The sequence below is a fragment of the Apium graveolens genome, chromosome 10 (assembly GCF_009905375.1).
Source record: "Apium graveolens cultivar Ventura chromosome 10, ASM990537v1, whole genome shotgun sequence".
Classification (NCBI taxonomy): domain Eukaryota; kingdom Viridiplantae; phylum Streptophyta; class Magnoliopsida; order Apiales; family Apiaceae; genus Apium; species Apium graveolens.
The window spans coordinates 81,869,847-81,892,701 of record NC_133656.1 but is presented as its reverse complement, the minus strand read 5'-3'; the positions used below and the strand labels follow the sequence as shown (position 1 = coordinate 81,892,701).

The 22,855-nt window shown below is 35.5% G+C and overlaps 1 protein-coding gene across 1 annotated transcript; it reads left to right on the top strand.

Moving 5' to 3' along the window:
- The first annotated feature begins 21,466 nt into the window (after positions 1–21,466).
- LOC141690710 (secreted RxLR effector protein 161-like) lies at positions 21,467–21,901 on the top strand. Its single transcript, XM_074495484.1, has one exon. The coding sequence runs from the start codon at positions 21,467–21,469 to the stop codon at positions 21,899–21,901; it is 435 nt and encodes a 144-aa protein (XP_074351585.1).
- Positions 21,902–22,855: the final 954 nt, after the last annotated feature.

Below are 22,855 nucleotides of genomic sequence, written 5' to 3'. Positions count from 1 at the left end.
CTTCAAAAAAGTTTTTTACACTTTTTATATTAGTATAACTGACTGAGGATAAGTATTGATTACTTACAGGAGTTCTAAGTAACCTCACACATACTAAAACTTCACAATTACTTCATAGTTAAACTCTTAACTAAATACCATTAACTCATATAAGCCAAAAATTAGCATACAACTAATCATGCAATAATCACGATTCTGATTATAGTGAATTCTTGAGATGTGAACATTGATAAATTCACTTATAACACATGAGGTACAATCAATATACTAGATATCAATTATTGACAAATTAAGTTATAATCAATCATGCTCCTTATTTATTTTAAGTTAGTTTGAATTATGGAGCAAATAAAATCATTGAATTGCTTCAATTTCTATAATCCAAACTACTCAAAATAAATATTAAATAAATAAATACTAAATATCTATGAGTTAGTTACTAACACTTAAATATTTTTATAAATATCCTTGAATAATCACCAATAGGATATATAACTTACATACATGGCAATCACTTTCTGGATAATTAGTAATATTAGAAATACTTTCTAAGAATATAAAATATTGAGAGTTTTATACACATAACTTAGAAACTATTTCAACTTTCAATATTAGTGATTTTAGAAATAAGCATTGATTACTTAGAACAAAAATTCTAAATAATATCACTTATACTAAAAGTATCACAATTATTTGTACATGATACAAATAACTATGATGCATATTATATTAATATAATTTAAATTATGAGACTGATATAAAATGGAGTGGTCTACAATTATAATTTAAATCAATTAAAATAATATTCAAACTTAATACAATAATAGTTAATTACCACAAATGTTTATTGATATTATAATCATGATAATCAAAATTGTAGCACTAAGTACGAGGTACTGGATCACTGATAGATTCACAAGTCCTTTAAATATTGAAAATTTAATACTTATGAACTTATATTAAGAATTCCTTACAGATGGGATTTCCAACAAATATGCAATAAATGATATCCCACACTTATAAACTAGTCTTAAAAAATTAACTTTAATAAATGATTTAATAAGTATTTATGTAAGTGACTCTTTGACTAAAAGACATGCTCTTGAAATAAATGAAACCTCGTGTTAAGGTGCCTTGTCAAAGAGTGTTCCATAGAGTTATTGGATTTGAGGTTATTTCTTATCATAACAAGAAATCAATCTTCTTCCATGAAGTTGACAGCTTTTCGAGATGCTTCTCCTGTCACTTAAGTTGACAGCTTCAGAGATGCTCCTCCTGTCTTTTTTACAACCTGCGTAATCTATATCTATATAGCCAAATATGTTAAGCACAATATATGTCGTCTACTTACTCTAGTTGATAGTCCCATAAGATATCTAATAATCCTTTTAATAGCTATAACATTGGATTCTCTAGGATCCACTTAGAACCCTGTACATTGGCATCTTGAGAACATTACATCTTGTCTATTAGCATTTGAGTATAAGAATGAGCTTGTCATACCTCTATATCTTATCAATATACCTGAGTTGCATTGATCAAACTTTAGTGGTTTCCATTGGTAAGTAGTCTTGGCATGTTCAGAATCTTCCAAAATTTTACATCTTCATAAGATCCTTAACTTACTTGTATTACCATCATTCTTTTGGTTTACTTGTGCTCCTAAAAGAAAAATTATGTTGGCTTGCATGAGCTCCTACAAGAATTATTCTAATATTACACAAGTCTTTGTTAGTAGACCAACATATAATATTATCATTATATCACTACACATATATAACATTATGTTTGTGCCTAGTGATAAGAGAGTTATTACTATGACGACTCTACTAGTTCATATTTAATTGTAACTTCAGTTAGAGTTCCATACCTTGTCCTTGATGATTTCTTGAGTAAGATAGCATTTCATACCATCCTGAAGTGAGCTTGTGAAGAAGAGATATACAAAGTCCAATTGATCTGCTATTCCAAAGTTCATGAACTATTTTGTATTGACTTCCTCTTTTGACTCACCAACCAAGAGTGCACTTGTACACATTTACTAGAGTCCAATTCCAAGTTTGAATGTGCATCAGGTACCTAATATTTCGTAATATCCTCAAGTCTTGTCACTGGTGTTTTTTGTTAGATACCGCTTCCTGATAATAACCTAGCATCCAGTTTGCCTTGCCCACGTAACAATGACATTGTCATCCAGTTTGACTTCTGGTTATCCTTGCACTAACTACAAAATTATCATTTGGTTATCCTTATACTATTACGACTCTACTAGTTCATATTTCATTACAATCTCCTAATCAATCTGGATATATCAGAGCTTCTGTAACTTCTCACTTTCTTCTTTAGATAAAAAACTAGAGAAATAATCATTCACACTCAGTATCCCTACTAATCATTACCCCATAATCTGGATCACTTAAGAACTAGACTCTGGTAATAATATTGACATCAAACCCTTCGTCTCAGCAGATATGTTCTTTAGTGTCCTCTGATTTTCAATGTGGTGTTGTGTTTGACTGATTAATACTTTTATTGCTCCCCCTAAGCTGTTGCCGGGATTTCTTGAAAATCCTTACCCTTGTTGTCCGGAATTATTGAAATAATGAATTATGTTATACACTACCATACCACTGCTTTGATATGAATCATCAATACTATGAATTTCTCCAATAACAGCTTGGAGCATGGAGTTATTGAACTGTGCACTTAGACTGTCTATCACCTTCTTTTGATCAACCATAAGCGCCCTTGTAGGTTGTAGACTCCACTAAGTAGCCATGAAGAATATCCTTACAAGTCTTAGCTGCAAATTCCAATATCTTCAAATAATTGAAAATATTTCATTATTTGCTTCTATAAAACATTCTCTCTAAATAATTTCAGGTTATCCAGTCTTTGCTTCTATTGGCCATTAACTCATTAGTGATCTTCATGTATACATCCAGATCAAGGCTTGATCTTACTTGTTGCAAACTGTTTTGACTGCTCCGGCCCATTGGTATTTAGAAAGTTTTGATTAGCTTGATATTTCCCTTGCAGCTTTTATCAAGTTTAGGTTCTTCCTTTTTACCACTTCATTCTGACACGGAGCTCCCAGTGTTGAATATGTCTTAGAATCTTCTTGATGATACAGATATTAATAAGAATTGCTTCTTGAATTCAGTCCCATTATCTGACCACAAGATCATTTATTTTACAGTTGCTTCTAGCTTGATCTTCTGATACGATCAATCACCATCAGTGATGTCATGTCTTGAGAATGCACAAACAACAACTTTGTTTAATAAGAGTAGTCATCCACCATAACTAAGGTATATATTTACTTTGATGTGATATTATCTTTGACTTCTCTTTCTGACATGCCTTACGTTTATCATCCTTTTTAATTCTAGATGAAGCAGTCCTCTCACTAATCTCTTTTCACAAAAGAGTTCCTCGTCTTGATGTTCAAGAGTGAGAGCTTCCAATGCCATAGCTAAACTTTTACCAGATGAAGCTTTATAGTAGAAACCATTGACTTCACCTTTCTTGAGATTTTAGTCTAGTTACGAGCATATCCTTTCCTTACTCTAACAAGAGCAAGCTTCTCAACCTTTCTACTTGAGATGAAACAATAATCCTTCATTGAATTGACATTTTGTCCTTTGATGCAGAACCGTATGATTAGAGGATTTGTGCCTTGATTTTATAGAAAGAAATATGCTTCAACTATTATCAGTGACTTCAATGATTAGTTATTATCATTGATAGAAATTGTTGAATTCATGATGACATCCCATTTTCTGTATAGCTTGTCCCGTGATGAAAACCTTTGCTATCATCTCCAAAGATTACTGACAGAATAGCTTTTGTTAATCACGTTTGATTGTGAGGCTCTTTTTTTGATCATATGCCTTGAGTATGAATTACCAAGATTACATATGAATCAATTAGCATGTTATCAGTTTGGGTCTAGATGGATCAGAGATAACAACAGCTGCAACCTTATCATGCTAATTCTTATCTTTGACTGACCATTTTTCCATTTTAATACCCTTGATAAATTTTGTCTCTAGACTAGGGAAAAATTGGTTCCAACCATACATAAGGAGGACTAGTTATCTTTGTCCTGCTGTAATCCTAAACATGCTTGTTCTATAATTAATGTAAGTACTAAAAGATGCATTCATGGCATAAAAATAAGCAAGCATTGAAATAGGAGTATACGACATTCATTCAGAAACATTACGCATAAGAATTAAGCAAGACAGCCATGATATGAAACAAACATAATTAACAAATAAATCACTAATTCTATCTAGTCCAATCCTGTTATTGTATCCCATCTAGTTGTCTTAATCCAATTATAAACTAATTTATGTAAGATACTTATGAATACTGTTAAGTTTGATAGTGAACATTTCAATATGTTCCGACTCTAGTGTCTTTGACTCTAGTGTCTTTCTAATTAAGACCGGAGAGAAGAGAACAAAGCAAAAAATTAAAAACAAAAAAAATAACTAGAAGGGATATGTTTAATAAAAATAATAATAAGGTACACTTACCAAATAACATATTTTGAGCTTCATATTTTCGAATGCATCGTATTTGACAACTGAATATCTAACAAGATTTCTAATTAAATATTATTATTTCCTGTATAAACTTAACCCATGCATTTTTGTTTGATATCTAGTAAAATCTTTGTCCCGGAATAAAGAACAATAGTAAATACAAGTATGTATTGGGAATCATGTACCTTCAGCCATGATGTTACATTATTTCTCTACCCTATTTCTAGGATAACTGTATAAAATCCTTATGTTCTTCCACCTTCGAATTCAACACAATTAGGTGTGAATTTCTTGATGCCTCCAAGCACCTGCAAGTTACACAATGTCACAGTAAGTATTGTGCATATATCTAATATCTCAATACTTAGACTATCTTTAGTAATCACACTTAGTTAAAACTTTTATAGTCGAGAATTATGTAGGATAAAGAGATATGTGTGCAACAAGTTTTTTAAGATAGATGGTACCAACCTCAATATCACCAAAAAAAAATTTTGTTAAACTATCATCCAGAACATGATATGATAGTACCTCATATTTCACTACTTAAGAAACCTGTGCATCATAATCACAAAGGTTCAAACTGATCTCCATGCCAAAATTTCTATAACTCGAGACAAAAACCTTTTTTTGCTTTACATTCATCTCCATTACTATAATCATTAGTGTGAAAAATTCTTCCATAAATATCTTGCAATCCTGCTAATATAATTTTAATGGTTATTTTTATTTGTATTTAACTTGCTAGATGAAAGTTTAATAGCAAAAAACAATTCTTATTATTTTCATTTGGATTTAACTTGCTGGATAATTTAATTGTAATGGTTAAAGTAATACAGGTTTCAGACGATTGGATGATTGCATGACGACCCAGATTCGTGACTCCGGATTTGGGGGCATTACAAACCCGCTAGTAACAAAAACCGCAAGACGGAGCCTGAGTATGATGCAAAAGATAAATATTAGCAAGCTAACAAGGATTATGATTCACCTTCGAAGAACGGTGGACTTGGAAAAAAGTACACAAAGCATTCATGATTGGATGCTCCAAGGAGTCAAATCCTAATCGAAATTGAGAAGAATAGAGATGTTCATTGGAAAAAGCCTCTAGAAGGCTGATCCCACGAAATTTGATAGGGGCAAATATTGTCGTTTCTCAAAAAATGTTGTCATGACAGCGAAGATTACCGTCAATTGAAGGATGAGATTGAATTCCTTATCCGGGAAGGGAGGCAGAGCAAATATACCAGAGATGGAAAAAGAAACAATAATCCTTGTTAGACTTGAGTTTTAAACACCGACTTGAGGTTCAAATTCCGACTTGAACAACCTCCGACGATTTTTTCAAACTTTAACGAGAGAGGGGGAGAAAGGGAGAGATAGAGAGAGAGAAGAGTGAGGTGAGAGAGAGAGAGAGATGAGAGTACTTCTTTGGTCATGTATAGAAAGAAAGACTATTTTTTGTTTTTTTGGTTTTATGTTATATCTTCGGATGGTTTTAATTTTGAATGTTATTTTTAATTTTATTTTTATTTTTAAAAAGAGGAAAATTAGGACTTGAAATTTTACTAAGGAAAAAAATGAGGGGGAACTTTTAAGAGAGGATGAATTATTTGGCTAAGGGGGAAAATGCGGAAGGTGTGCTGAATCAATTTTTTAATACAAACTTACAACATCGGCTGGGATAAAAAATTGATATTTATTTTATACGGAGACATATGTTGATTAAAACTGATGTAAAAAATACTTTTACGTAGGTGCCCAGAGTATCCAATGTGTAAGAGGTGATATATATTCTACTTTTTCAAGTAGTGAGTGGTGGTTTTTTTAAATGGTTTACTTACAATGTATATTTATATGGCATCTAAGAAACGTCGTTGGGGATAAAATTGAAGTTTCTAACAATCAGCATTCAGGAAATATTAGTGTCCACTTGGACAAGAGATACATCATGTCTCAAACTTCAACACATGAAAATGTTGCTGAGGTTCAGACTGGTCCCAGGCAAATGGACATGGGTTTATAAAGAAGAAGGTTCAATAATGGAAAACACAACATCAACTGCATTTGGTTATGAAAGTGATCATGACTGGGATGAAAGGTCAGATGATACGAAAAAAAACACGGACTCTTAAAGATCCATATGCTTCGACATACACTTCTAGAAAAACTTCAATAGACATCGGCCACAAACCGATGTTAAATGGTTTCCCCACCAATATCTATGCGGGTCTAGAGACAGGTATCCCATATGACATGGGTTGTGAAATGATGTCTACTAAGAGCTTTAACATCATTTCCTAGTAAAACACCGATGTGTATTCTTTATTTTTAAACAAAAACTACATTATAATCTTTTCAATATAGCTTTAATATAATCTAAATATGAACATTAACATTTAATTTACAAGGAATAAATCCGCATTAACATCATTTCTAAATATGAAACTGATGTAAAAGTTACATTTTTACATTGCCTGTAAATCAAAACCAATGTTAGATGTTTGATTAGATATAGGTTTCTTAACTGGATCTAATGTGTTTGACGGTTTTAACATCAGTTTAGTTTTAGAAGCCATAGTCTGCTACTTTTCAATATCAGTCTCTAGCACATGTAAAAGGTTTAAACCTTTCACTACACACAGATGCTCATGTCTATTGTCTAATATGTACTCCAAGTACCAAATGCTAAAAATAAAAAATATGCTAAAATGAAAATCTACCAAAAAATAAAAATAAAGACAAAACCAGCAAATCAAAATTGTAAAACTATATTTATCATAACAAAACCACCAACAAACCAACAAAATTTTAAAATCATCAAAAGTATCAACTAATTACATTATCTAATCCATCCCATTTGACCAACTAAGTACATCGTATCTCAACTATAAAGTACAACTAATCTTCAACTACAAATGTACATTAAATTTAAACTACATTGTAGAACTAAAAATTTAAACTCTGCGACTTCCAACTCGAGTCAATCCAAGGAGCCAATATTTTCCCTGAATAACATTAGCAAGTTTGTTCCATAAAATATCTATTCCCTGATAAAATAATATGGTTGGAGTCATAACGACATGCCTAAAATTGGAGCATGGAAATATCATTGACCACAGCCTAAAAACTTGACCCCAGTAAGTAGAATTAGGAGGCCAGATTAATCAGTCAGCTAAATAATTGGATTTCTAATAAAGTATCTTGATGAACTTAATCACTTGGTGTAACATAAAAATTATCATCGAATAATAAGAGACAAGTTTTGCACTGATGTTATTTTTTAAGAGTACTTCAACCCTATTTTAGCTAGACTCAGTTACAAGTAAACAATAGAGTGAACATAGACATGGATCCAAGTGTCTGACAATAGACATAAATTTAAAGAGTCAGGGTAACGGACCTTAACCAGCTTTATTAAATTCAAAAACAAAATATAGCCACCTCAGTACTCTTTCTTTAAAATTTTGATAAACACCTTGGGGAACTAAAAAGATACAGCTCCAGGCTTCACTCAAGTATTAGTATTATAAGGTATAGACCAATTTGGATATCAAATAATTTTTGATAAGCAAAAAATTGTAGTATTAACAATAAAGAGAATATATATTTATGTGTGTGTGCGCGCGCGTCCGTCTGGGTATTAAACGGGTTCAGTTCAGAGCAAGCCAATCTAGAAAATCTCCAACCAACAGGATTTGTAGTAAATAACATCAAGAACCACTAAAATAACGAGCAACTACAGAAAGTCAGCTCCACGACATCTAAACATTTACAGAATCATTTATTGCTATAAAGGTACGTATAAAAAAATTGAAGGCTGACAAGTTACTGAGAAATTCTTAATTTTAAAATAAAAAAAATTATTAATTTTTCACAATAAAAACCAAGATGCATTGCTACCTGCAAAGTGTTCATCTTTTAGCATCCAATTTGAAGATTCATTTGTAGTTTGGATTCTTTTTTTGATAATGTTTGGAATAAATTATATTTATAGAAGTCGAAGCCAATTTTTAATAAATACCTTACTTAACACGGAGTTTAAATCTTCTGTATATGATTTAGCAATATCATGTGGATAATACCAAATATTACACAAATAGAAATCTTCAAAGAGGAAACTAGGTTTAAAAGTTGTTGCTTCGTAATGGACGTGCAAATATAAATGAATAAAACTTCAATTCATAGAACATGTGGGCCTTAGGATAATTGTAGGTGCAATTCCAAACTGGCAAGTAGTATACAATGCAATTGACTCAATGGAACTGAATTTTTATATCTTCATGAGAAAAATGCAGGAAACATATATGCTAAGGGCAGAGCAAGTCATTAATCTACGAGTCATACAGTAAGATAGTGCTAAGTGAGTTAATGTGTAACTGTGTATGCCAAGCCAAATGTTCATAGTATTATCAAGATTGAGTTGACTGAATAACAATTTAATTATACCTATGACAACCCCATAGTATGATGAAGTACTCTCTTAGTCCTATAATCATTCGAGTTGTGCCCAAGAACAATATAAATTGGCAAATTTTCAGTATAAGCTCCGATAATCAAATAGATAAAAATTTAAAACAAGTAAAATATATACCCAAGAAAACTCTAATCTTGAACAAGTAAATACCTATTAGTTCAAAACGAAACTCGAACCTCCAAATCAAACTGAAACCAAGAATAGTTAAGCTCAAATTCCATACTTTAAGCTCTTAACATGTTCAATAAATTGAAGAAAATGAGTAAATCGAACAATTTAAAGAAAGACATGTGCTGGTTAGTTTGGTTGTTGCCGCATAAAGATATATAATCAACACGAATTAAACACTAATGGAACTATCAAAACTCAATTAGAAAACACAAAATCATTGTATCTAAAATAGGAAGCTAAACAAAAACAAGAGAGAGAGAGAGAGAGATAGTGTGAGAGAGAGATAAACATTTTCATCTCTAAGAGGATTATACACAAATAGTTTAGGTACTAAATAAGCTCCTTGATTTATTAAAACTCGAACCAATAAGCTTCTTGATTCATTTAAGCTCGAATAAACTCTGTTTTTTTAAGTATTGAATCTTTACGCTTCAAACATGAACACACTTAAGTCCTTAATTAAAGTCCAGACCTGTTCAAAATTGAACAAAAGGAAAAAAAATTAAATGAAAGATAATATGAAAGAAAGGGGAAGATGTGAACAAATTGAGAGGGGTTTGAAGGGGGGAGAAAGATAATTGAAAATATTGACTTCTAGGGTTACATTTGAGGACCTTTAAAAGAAAGGATGAGTGAATGAATAAATTTGTCTGAGCCCCATTTTGTTTTCATGTTTTTAAAATTTGTTTTTGATTTTATTTATAAGTTTATGTTTATTTTATCACTAGGGGGAGGGGAAATATTTAAAGGGGGAATGTATCAGGAGGGAACCAAAAATTTGGCTAAGGTGGGGAAAAAAAATTGACTAAGGCGGGGGAGATAATGGGACGATCGCGCTTAAAAGTTTTAAACATGAGTCTTAGACATCGGTTAGAGAATCAACTTATGCATATTTTAGTAAAAGACATCGGTTCTTGTATAGACGATATGAAACAGCCCTTTTAACATCATTAAAAACCTATGTCTAAAAGGAGATATCTAATGTACTTTTTTTAATAGTGAGAAATTGTATTTATTAACTAGGATTATGTAAAGAAATGTTGCTTGCTGATTTTCGGGTAATACTTCTGTTACAAAAATAATGTCATTTTTTATATCTGTCTGGAAACTCGGAGAAAATGTTGAATGTACATTTAGTTTTTTTGAAAATGTTGAATTTTGCATTTATTTCGTAAGATCATAAGTCTTATTTTAATAAAATGTATTCATCTCATTATTTTCACTATGCGGTATACTGGTACATAGATTTCATCGATCGAATCTAGATGAGTTCAATGATTATATATAAATAAAAACATGGTTGTATTTGAACTTGTTGGCATTTTAATTTAATTTAAATTTATTTGTAATTTTGAATTTGAATTGTTAGTCGTTTGGTTTGTATGCATTACAAGCCTAGTTGTAGCTATATAAATAAGTCAGCTGTTAGGTTAGAGTATTTTTAGGATCATGGAGAAATAAGTGGAGATTACGGAGTTTTATTTTTAGTGGTTATTGGTTTATATCACCTTTGTTGGTTAGTCTATTTATATTTTGTACAGCACGTCTTTAATATTATCAGACTTTTCACATACTTGTTATCTTCATTCTCTTTAATATGCATTGCAAGGCGTAGTTGTAGCTACATGAATAACTCAGCTGTTAGGTTAGAGTATTTTTAGGATCATGGAGAAATAAGTGGAGTAGTAGAGTCTGATAGGGAGTTTTATTTTTAGTGGTTATTGGTTTATCGCTATCACCTTTGTTGGTTAGCCTATTTATATTTTGTACTGCACGTCTTTAATATTATCAGACTTTTCACGTATTTGTTATCTTCATTTTCTTTAATATGCATTACAGGCGTAGTTATAGCTACATGAATAAGATCAGCTATTAGGTTAGAGTATTTTTACGATCATGGAGAAATAAGTGGAGTAGTAGAGTCTGATACGGAGTTTTATTTTTAGTGGTTATTGGTTTATCGCTATGACCTTTATTGGTTAGCCTATTTATATTTTGTACTGCACGTCTTGAATATTATCAGACTTCTCACAAACTTGTTATCTTCATACTTTTTAATATGCATTACAGGCGTAGTTGTATCTACATGAATAAGTCAGCTGTTAGGTAAGGTAAGAGGAGTTTTAGGATCCTGGAGAAATAAGTGGAGTAGTAGAGTGTGATAGGGAGTTTTATATTTAGTGGTTATTGGTTTATCGCTATCACCTTTGTTGGTTAGCCTATTAATATTTTGTACTCCACGTCTTTAATATTATCAGACTTTTCACGTACTTGTTTTCTTCATTCTCTTTAATATGCATTACAGGCGTAATTATAGCTACATGAATAAGTCAGCTGTTAGGTTAGAGTATTTTTAGGATCATGGAGAAATAAGTGGAGTAGTAGAGTCTGATACGGAGTTTTATTTTTAGTGGTTATTGGTTTATCGTTATCACCTTTGTTGGTTAGCCTATTTATATTTTGTACTGCACGTCTTGAATATTATCAGACTTTTCACGAACTTATTATCTTCATTCTCTTTAATATGCATTACAGGCGTAGTTGTATCTACATGAATAAATGAATAAGTCAGGTGTTGAAATCACAACGGTGACTTGGGTCGTCCCTTCCACATTTTTTACTCTAGATCTCAAAGGAGTACCTGATTTTATGTCACAAACTAGAATATTGCTTCTCATCTGTTAAGCTTTGATGCTAGTAAATCTGTTGAATGTACTAAGTGCTGATAAACCTCTCTTATCAAAAAAAGAAAAGAAAAGAAAATAATCATGGATTAAAATCAGGTACTCCTTTGAGATCTAGAGTAAAAAATGTGGAAGGGACGACCCAAGTGCATGGCTAGTATTAAATAAATATGCATTAGAAAAGCAAAATATTTTCTTGGTGACTTTTCACACTCTATGATTACTGGAGAAATACTCTGATAATAGCAAAAATTATGATAAGCAGTCGTGACTCACTTACACTGAGAAGCCACTGTAAAATGGAATTTAAAAAGATGCACAAAATTAGTACAAAATAGTTGAGGTGGACTCAAGCATGAACTCATTCAACAGTAGGTTTCAGAATAATGACAGCTCTTTAGCAAAGTTTTAGTTATGCCTTATTTCTAAGATGTACTGAAGTGAATCAGACTTTACTCCTTGTCTGATATTTAGCTTAATGCACACACTAAACACTCCATATGAATGATGAAAATCACTGTGGTGATCTATGTTATTTTAGATGAACAGTCATTGTGTCACATTGCACAAATTCTGAGGACAAGTTCTGATTGCATGTTCTGATGATTAAGTTCTGAAGAATATAAATCAGAATTTGTGTGAGGACTTACTAAGATAGGCATTCATTTTTTGAGTTAAGAAATTATGTTCTGATGATCGTTAAGTTCTGATATAAGTCTAAGTTCTGATATTAAAGTCTGATTCTTTACTTGACTTATTTGTGGATAAAATTTAAAAAACAGTCTCAGTTTAAACCTGAATATGTTGAAGTGGAAGATTAACAGTCACTACATTTAGGGATAGTGGTACTCGTATATGCACAGTCAATTTTTACTTGCTACCTGTGCGCATTAAACAATGTTTTACCTTTCCAATGACTATTTTTTTTCTTTTTCCAAGTCTGGGGAGACGAGGTAGAATTAATTCTACCTGTCAGCATTCAATAACTTTGCGTCTCCTGGCATTCTCTTGCCTATATAAACAACCACTTCACATCAGCCTTCCCAACAAATCTTTTATCACAAACTCACCTTCATACTCTTTCTATCAAAAACACCATGGTCAATTACATCATGTTTTTGAACTATGAAACATTCAACATGGAACTAAGCTGTGCCGATTGGCAGCAGGAATGACACGTTACTGTCATTCCTGATGAGATATGGGACTCTGCACCCCAAGAGGTACTCACCCACCTTCTGTTCTTCTACATGGACTACCATCGCCATCTGGAGCGATTGGAGGAGGAAAGGTGGGAAGCTCTCCGCCAGCAAGAGCGAATCATACGACTCGCTATTCTGTTTGTCGAGAGTAGGAAGAAGAAATGATTTATTTTCTTCTTCCTGTTTTTCTTCATCATCCGCCTTGCCCTGCTTCTTGAGCTAGGACAAAGGCTGTTGACGTTAGGTTTAGCAGCTTAGGGAAATCTTGTAAAAAGTTCTGATGTAATTTAAATTTCATGAATGTATTCTCTTGATATATTAATGAAATTTGTTTTTGCTTCAAGATCTTGTCTCTGAGATATGTTGTAATGCATTGATAAATCCTGATACATATTCATATTCTGATGACCATATAAATTCTGTTTTAACTTAAGTTTTGATTTTACTTTATCAGTACTTGCTCATCTGATTTATTATGGTCATTTTCCCTCGAATTTTTTTCCAGAATATTGACGTTGCAGTGAAAAATAATTAAATAAGTGGGAACAGTTTCAATTTTGAATTAAAACTGATTCACCTTGATTAATGGAATAACTGGGTAAGTGGAACGGTTTTTTCTTGAAAAACTGCAAGTGGGTAAGTAATGATTACTATTTTCTCGTGCCCATTAACTATCCGTTATTACTGCATGTCTGACAGGTGTCCAACGGTTACATTTTTTTTTCAAAAGTATAAGTAAGACAGAGAGAGGATTTTTTAATCTTTTATTCACTTTTATATTTTTTCTCTCTATTTGCTCTTACTCTCTTTCTTCTTCTTACGTTGGTTTTTCATATAGACATTTTATCAAACACCTAACAGGCACTTATCAATCTCGATTAATTTCATGGCACCTAAGGATTTAATCATTGATGGAGCTAAATTTGTTCCAAACAACTGTGCTGCAATTCTTGATAATGCTGAAGCTCGTCTAAATTGCATTTTGTGCAAGATCTTCTTGCACACAGTGAAATCGGGTATGCATTGACCCAACCTTCACTCTTCTCAAGCCAACAAGTTCTGACACTTTGGAGGACTGGAAACTTTGATAATGGTGGTCAAAATGGTACTCCTAGTATTGTTTTCGAAGTGGGTGATTCTCCATATGCAGTCACTCCTGGTACAATACGCAAGGCTCTACATCTCCCAGAAGGATGTACTTTTTCAATTCCAGAGGAATCAGCTCTTCCGGAGTTAATGGCCAGTTTGGGGTATGAACAGAGTTTGGTAAAGCTTGGGCAGTTGAAACGGGCTCATATCAGGAGGGAATGGAGCTTCTTCTTCGACTGCATCATTAAAGCTTTTGGGAACAAGTGTTCCAACTTTGATGCCATCCCTATAATGAGTCAGCACATCGGGTATGCCATTATAAACCAAACTCATTTTGATTTTGCAACTGCTATAATAGGTTTTATTGGGGATAGGATGACAGAGGATAGGAATGTTGTTTACTTTGCTAGATTCTGTCAACTTATATAAACTTTTTGTACTGAAGAACCTCGACTAGCCAGTACCTTTACTCCACATTTTAAAGTTGCAAAACGATACTTTAATGACCTGGTAAATGCTGACACTAAGAAACTAGTGGTTAGACCTTTACAGATTCCTTAGTCTGTAAAACAGATCTTAGTAAATGATGATCCTGATTCTTATAGATCTGTTTATCCTGATGTCCAACCAACAACCACCTCTCAAACACCACAACAACCATCAGCACATACCACCCATACTACTCAACCATCACTCAGGAAATATCTCAAATCATATCTCTTCACTTCACCAACAGCTCAACCCTCATCCTTAGCACCTATTGTGAAGCCTTCATCTTCCAAGTCTAAGAGGACAAAGATTGTTCCTCAAACACCTCAGAAGAGAAGGAGGATTGTTCTGAGAGATGAATCTGACAGTGAGGAATAAGTTTCTACATCACAACCTGTTGTCCAAGAAACTGAGAAAGTGACTTCTCAGAAGGATTCTGAAATTGGGGGATCTAGGCTTCTCAAGAGGCTTAGAAGAATGACTGTTCCTGAAACTCCCAAGGAATCCATATCTACAAAGAGATACAAGAAACAGAGGGCAAAAAGGCCAGTTTCAGATGATGAAGAAGCAGCAGCTAAGGAAGGGGATCAGGAATCTCTGATCTCACAAGAAAAGGAATCTGCTCCAGTCACTACTTCTCCATCAACTCCAACTCAGGAAGCTGTTACTGAAAAGGCCAACACACCATCTGTGTTTCCTGTTCAAAAGTCTGTGTCTTCTGTTGATCTAGGCACAAGTGCTGAAATTGATGTTCAAAACTTGGTTGTGCTTGAGATACTTTACTTAGAAGCTCCAACAGAAACTAATCCTACAACAACATCTGTTACTGATGCTGCTCAAACTCCAGAATTATCTACTACACCTTCTCTGCATCTAGATGCTGATGATCAGAATATAGGTGAGTATCAGGATATGGATGTTGATCAGAACTTAGAACCAGATCAGAAATTAGAGGATACTGAAGCCTCCATTGCTACTCACACTGTTGTTTTATCAGAAGATACTGATTCTGTAAGTTCTGATGCTGCAAATGCTGGAGATACTGGTGATGCTGCTCCAAATGCAGATGCGGATGAAGCGGGTCCTTCAGGACATGCCCCTCCACAAACTGCTCTTAAATCTGAACTTGTTAAGAAGTTTGTTACCAGAGAAGCACCAGTGCCTTGGAGTGAAACTCCTGCAGGACAGGAGTGGACTAAGGAATGGAACTCAGTTTCCTGTGTTCCATCTGCAAAGCATCTAGCTGAGCACTTGACAAAAGCTGATGAAATGTTAAATTCTGATGATTTCAAAACCCAGCTTAGAGTCACTGCATTGAGTACTAAACATCTACAAGGTCTCCATTCAACTACTCATGCAGAGCTACACAAGATTCAGGAAAAATTCATCAAACATGACCAAATTCAGAAAATTGACAAGAAAAAGTTCTTCCAACCTACCTTTGACAGGATTGCTTATATTGAGAAGACTCAAGAGAAACAACAAGCTCAGATTGATAATATTCTGAAAAATCAAGCTTCTCGGCAATCTCAACTTACTGAAATCCAAGCCTCAGTGGAATTGCTTGTCTCTCTTCTACTACCTGCTGATGCCAAAAAGGGGGAGAAAGTAATTAAGTCCAAATACAAGACTGACAAGACACTAAAAGGGAAGGATGATGAAAAGGATGATCAAGGAAACTCTGGAATGGGTAGAGGTCATAGTCAAGGTAGAGGTTTCTCATCAAAAAAAGCTGAAATCACAAGTCACGGGACAAGTTCTGATACTGGAAAAAGAATTAGTTCTGCTACTGGTAAAAGGATAAGTTCTGATGAACTTTTAGATCTTGATGAAGAAATGTCAAGACAGTTATTTCTTCAGGAAAATCCAGGAATGGACTTGGAGAGTTTAATGGAAGAAGAAACCAGACTTAAATCAGAAAAAGTCACATATAAATCTGAAGCTTCTGGTAAAAAGACACTTCCAAAACTCAAAGGCATTGTGATAAAAGAAAGGACAAATACTGAAGCAACATTGGCTAAATCACAACCACAGATAGATCCAAGATCCAAGGGTAAAGAAAAGGTTGGTGAACCTATCAAGGTTTATGTGCCTCCTGAGAATGAAGAAATCACTGATGAAAAGGATGATCTTCCTCTGACTTCAAGAAAAGTTCTTAAAACAACCTCTGACATGGCTCAAGTTGTTCAGAGTCAAGAGACAGTAAGTTCTGATATTCCAAAGAAGCAAGTAACCTCTGACATAGCTCAAGTTAACTTGATATCAGAAGATAGACCAAAGACACTTCTACCAGGATTTACTAAAGTAAAACAGACTCAACCTTTGAAGACTGCTGCAAGTGGTTTTCAAGCAAGAGTAGTTACTAGAAAGGAAGCAAGAGATAAAACTGGATTGGGAAGTGCTGATGAAAGAAGAATACAGAACACTACCAATGATTCAACTTCCTTGAGTGAACCAGATATTGGAGCAACTCCTGAGAGATTGAATCAACTGGAATCTGTACAAATGGTTTACCATACCTACTTGAAAGAACACATCTTGTTGTACTTCATGACAGATGGTAGGGTTTATCATATAAGGAAAAATGTCATTCCTTTGAAGTATTTTGAAGAATTGGAGCATGTACTATTCTTACTTCAAGTGGATGACAGATTGACAGGAAGTGCTGCAAACTATTTGAAGGATCAGATTCTGAGACAGAAAAGGCTTTATTCTGTTAAGTCTAACAGCACATATGTTCCAAAGTACAGAGATCACAAGGGTGATATAGTTGAAATGAAGCCCAACACTGCTAAAATTATAACTACCTTTCTGGGTTACAGGGCTGTGGAATTCAATCTTGAGTCTGATAAAGCTTATTTGATCAGACTGGATCAGGATATAAGAAAAGCAAAGATTAATGATTTCAGGGCTGCAATCTTTCAAATTGGTGAAGATAATGCAAAGCTTAAAGATGCTAAAAGGAGAATGATTGATGAACTTAGATATGCTGAGAAATGTTTGTTAAAGAACTATCTCAGAACAACTCCTGACATCAGAGAGATCAGAAGATGAAGTCAAGTCAAGATCTACAACTACTTAAATTCTGATATTTGTACAGACTGAAGCTGTTATCAGAAGTTAAATATTGGTAAAGCTTTAAGGACTGTAAGTTGTAGTTATCTAGTCTAATTCCCATGCATTTGTACTTAATGTTTTTGACATCATCAAATATCTGTTAAACTTGTATATTATGCTAATTTATAAGTTAGGGGAGATTGTTAGATATATTTGATAATGTCATGGTTAATATGATTTATGTTTAGTTTTCAGATCTTACTTAAACAGGATAAATCAGTACTTACTGGAAGTCAGGACTTAAGGATATCAGTACTTATATTATCAGGAGATAATCATCAGAAGATGGATATCAGAACTTAAGTGCTGAAGGACGTTCAGATAAGGACAGTAGCTGATTAAAGGAAAGAAGATCGAGATAAACATAAGAAGAGATATACATGAAGAAGGAATTCTATGTAGAATAGAATACTTGGAAGAAAAGATATTTGATTGATATATTTTAGGAAGCAGAATTATATTCTATATCAATTAGCGATTATCTTGTAACTATGTAGTATATAAACACAAACATAGGGTTTACACTATAAGTGTTATCATATTCGAGAAGATTATTCATTGTAATCCTAGCAGCTCTCGTGATATTTGTTCATCACTGAGAGGTAACAGTTCCATACTGTAACAGAGTTTATTGTTTCAATAAAGTTTGTTTTTTGTTACTTGAGATATTAAAGTTTAATTTGATTGTACTTTACACTGTATTCACCCCCTCTACAGTGTGTGTGACCTAACAAGGCGCATGAGGAGAGGCTGCGTGGGCAAGCAGATACAAAAGGTGGACAACAACTCTTACTTACGGAGGAAGAATGGTCGAAATGTGAAGGGAGTGAAACAAAACTCCTTCTCACAAGAGAAGAGTGGTTGCAGAAAATGAACAAAGGAGGATCAAGTGGTAATAGTGATTATCGCAGCAAAGATAGCCGTCTAGTCCGTGATAGAAGCAGAGTGAGATGCTTTAACTGCCACAATTAAGGTCATTTTGCTGCTGAGTGCCGCAAGCCTAAACGAGACAAGGAGCAGAAGGCGGAGGCGAACTTGGTTCAAATATATGGTGACGAACCAGCACTACTGGTAGCAGAATATGAAAAGATTGCAGAGGGCAAGGAAATGCTACATGACACCAAAAGCATAACAAAGACGATAACTGCATCTGGAGAAAATGAAGCTTATACATGGTACCTTGATAATGGTGCCAGTAATCATATGACTGGCCACCGGGAAAAGTTCAAAAACTTGGATGAAACTGTTATGGGGAAAGTAAAATTTGGAGACGGGTCTTTGGTACATATTAAGGGAAAGGGATCAATCATCATGGCTTGCAAAAACGGAATGGAACGAGAGCTCAAGGATGAGTATTTCATTCCGTCACTCCGTAGTAATATTATTAGCTTGGGGCAGTTATCCGAAGAGGGAAATAAAGTAATACTCGAAGGTGAGTTTTTATGGGTGTACGATACAAGTGGAAAGTTGCTGATCAGAGTAAAAAGGGCCTCAAACAGATTGTATAAGGTCCAAATAAAGGAAGCCAGAGCAATGTGTTTGATGACAAAAACTGAAGAAACGGCATGGTTGTGGCATGCCCGCCTTGGCCATGTGAATTTCCGGGCGTTGCAGCTAATGTCGAAGCAACAAATGGTGTGTGGCTTGCCAAATTTTACACTGCCTAAAGAAGTCTGTAATGGATGCCTGCTATCAAAACAAGCACGTAAGCCTTTTCCTTCACAGTCTAATTTTACTGCCAAAGTAGCGTTAGAATTAATTCACGGGGATCTCTGTGGTCCAATTTCTCCAAACACACCATCTGGAAACAAGTATTTTATGTTACTTGTTGATGACTTTACACGCATGATGTGGGTATACATGATCAAGGCTAAGGATGAAGCATTGTCTATGTTTAAAAAATTCAAAGTTTTGGTTGAGAATGGTGCAAAACAGGGAATACAGGTGTTTCGAACGGATCGAGATGGAGAGTTTTGCTCAAATGACTTCATTAAGTTTTGTGAGGACACAGGGATACAACGCCATTATACAGCCCCATACTCACCCCAGCAAAATGGGGTGGTGGAACGTCGCAATAGAACGGTGGTGGCCATGGGTCGAAGTATGCTAAAAGAGAGAAATGTTCCATCAAAGCTGTGGGGAGAAGCAATAAGACAGGCTGTATACGTGCTCAACAGAATGCCCACCCGTTCGTTATCAGGAATGACTCCCTACGAGGCCTGGTTTGGTAAAAAGCCCTATGTTGATTATTTTCGTATGTTTGGCTGTGTTGCTAATATGAAAGTTCCCAGTATCTATGTCAAAAAGTTAGATGACAGAAGTAAACAGGTTGTGCATCTCGGACGCGAACCAGGCACAAAAGCTTACATGCTCTATGATCCAGTCACAGGTGCTATTCATGTTAGCCGTGATGTTATTTTCGAAGAAAGTAAAAGCTGGAACTGGAATTCTACGGAGTTGGGGGAGGATATTACTCCAGGAAGCTTTATATTAGCAGGTGTCACAGAACAAGGAAATGATGCAGAATCCGGAGACATAACTGAATCCGATGGAGAAACTGGAGAATCGACACAAGAAACTGGAGAATCCACACCACATACACCACAATCAAGCAACAACCCTGGTCATGGCCTTGCGACACCACAGACAGTCAGCTCAGTTGTTCCTGGTACTGAAGTAAGTCGAAATATCAACTCTGAGTCTTCAAGTGATAGTAGTGAGCCTAGGAGGTACAGACTGCTCAGCGATATATATGACAACACAGATGAAATTGAATTATCAGAGGAGTTGTTACTACTGGGTATCGACGAGCCAGTTGTATATGATCAAGCTGTTAAGAGCAAAGTCTGGAGGGCAGCCATGCAAAGTGAAATTGATGCAATAGAAAAGAACAAAACTTGGGAACTAACAGCATTGCCAAAGGGACATAAGGCGATCGATTTAAAGTGGGTGTTTAAAGAGAAAAGGAATACCAGTGGTGAAATCATTAAGCATAAGGCACGATTAGTCGCCAAGGGGTACGTGCAAAAATATGGCATCGATTTTGAGGAGGTTTTCGCTCCCGTCACCAGACTCGAAACTGTTCATTTGCTGTTGGCACTTGCTGCAAAAAAATAACTGGGAAATTCATCACCTTGATGTAAATCGGCGTTTTTAAATCGGCAATTGCTGGAGGAAGTTTATGTTTCTCAGCCCAAAGGATATGTGAAGAAGGGACAGAAATCTAAAGTATACAGATTATTCAAGGCACTTTATGGACTACGCCAAGCACCGAGAGCCTGGTACGCTCAGCTGAATAAATGTTTAACACGGCTGGGTTTTATTAAGTGCCCTTTTGAACATGCTGTGTACATTAAGAAGGATGGGGTTGATTCGCTGGTTATAGTTGTATACGTCGATGATCTGTTGATTACTGGAACTAGAGTGCAGAATATACTCAGTTTTAAGGAGCAAATGAGCAGAGAATTCGATATGTCAGACTTGGGAAAACTCTCCTATTACCTTGGTTTGGAGGTAGATCAGTGCAAGGGCCATATTGAAATTAAACAAACCGCCTATGCAAAGAAGATCCTTGACAAGGCCGGGATGACTGACTGTAATCCGGTTAAGTACCCGATGCAGCACAAAATCCAGCTGCACAAGGATGAAGGTGGAGAACCTGTGAACTCTACATAATTCAAGTCAATGGTGGGTGGTCTGAGATACTTGGTACATACCAGACCGGACATAGCTTACGCTGTGGGGGTGATAAGTCACTTCATGGAAAGGCCTACGATGCTCCATCTAAATGCATCCAAGAGGATCTTACGTTATGTCAAAGGAACTCTTACATATGGCTTGGTCTATGTTGAAGGTCAAGGCAATTATTTGCTGTCATGTTTTTCAGATAGCGACATGGCTGGTGACTTGGATGATCGAAAGAGTACAGGTGGAATGGCATTCTACCTTGATGACAGCTTAATTAAATGGATTTCTCAGAAACAGCGCTGTGTTGCTCTGTCCTCATGCGAGGCTGAATTTATGGCAGCTACAGCCGCTGCGTGTCAAGGGATATGGCTGCAGAGAGTTCTCAGTCAAATTTCGGATGTAAAGTTGTTGGGCTTTGCTAAGCAGGCCTAACTCCACATTAGTATGATATTGTCCGCTTTGGGCCGAGCCCGCACGGGTTTGTTTTTGGGCACCTCCCAAAAGGCTTCATACTAATTGGAGTTGTCTGGCTGCTTATATTCTAGCAAACTGCCCCTCCCACAAACGATGTGGGACAACTCCTAACAATCTCCCCCTTCACACATAGGGCCCGACACCTGTCGATTCTGCCTCCTTCAGTGTGACCAGGCTCCCCCTCGACCCATATTGAAAGTCCATCTAGCTATTTGCTCCCCCTAGGCCCATACTGGAAGGCCCGTCTGCCTTTTCCTTGAGCCCATTCTGGGGCAAGCCCATCTGCCTCTTCCTAGGTAACTTCTGGAGCCCATCTGAGATTGTTTTGGACCGTTTATAACCTGAAGCTCTGATACCACTTGTTGGGCTTTGCTGAGCAAGCCTAACTCCACATTAGTATGATATTGTCCGCTCTGGGCCGAGCCCGCACGGATTTGTTTTTGGGCACCTCCCAAAAGGCCTCATACTAATTGGAGTTATCTGGCTGCTTATATTCTAGCAAACTGCCCCTCCCACAAACGATGTGGGACAACTCCTAACAATCTCCCCCTTCACACATCGGGCCCGACACCTGTCGATTCTGCCTCCTTCAGTGTGACCAGGCCCCCCCTTGACCCATACTGAAAGTCCATCTGGCTATTTACTCCCCCTAGGCCCATACTGGAAGGCCCGTCTGCCTTTTCCTTGAGCCCATTCTGGGGCAAGCCCATCTGCCTCTTCCTAGGTCCATTCTGGAGCCTACGTGAGATTGTTTTGGACCGTTTATAACCTGAAGCTCTGATACCACTTGTTGGGCTTTGCTGAGCAGGCCTAACTCCACATTAGTATGATATTGTCTGCTTTGGGCCGAGCCCGCACGGGTTTGTTTTTGGGCACCTTCCAAAAGGCCTCACACTAATTGGAGTTGTCTGG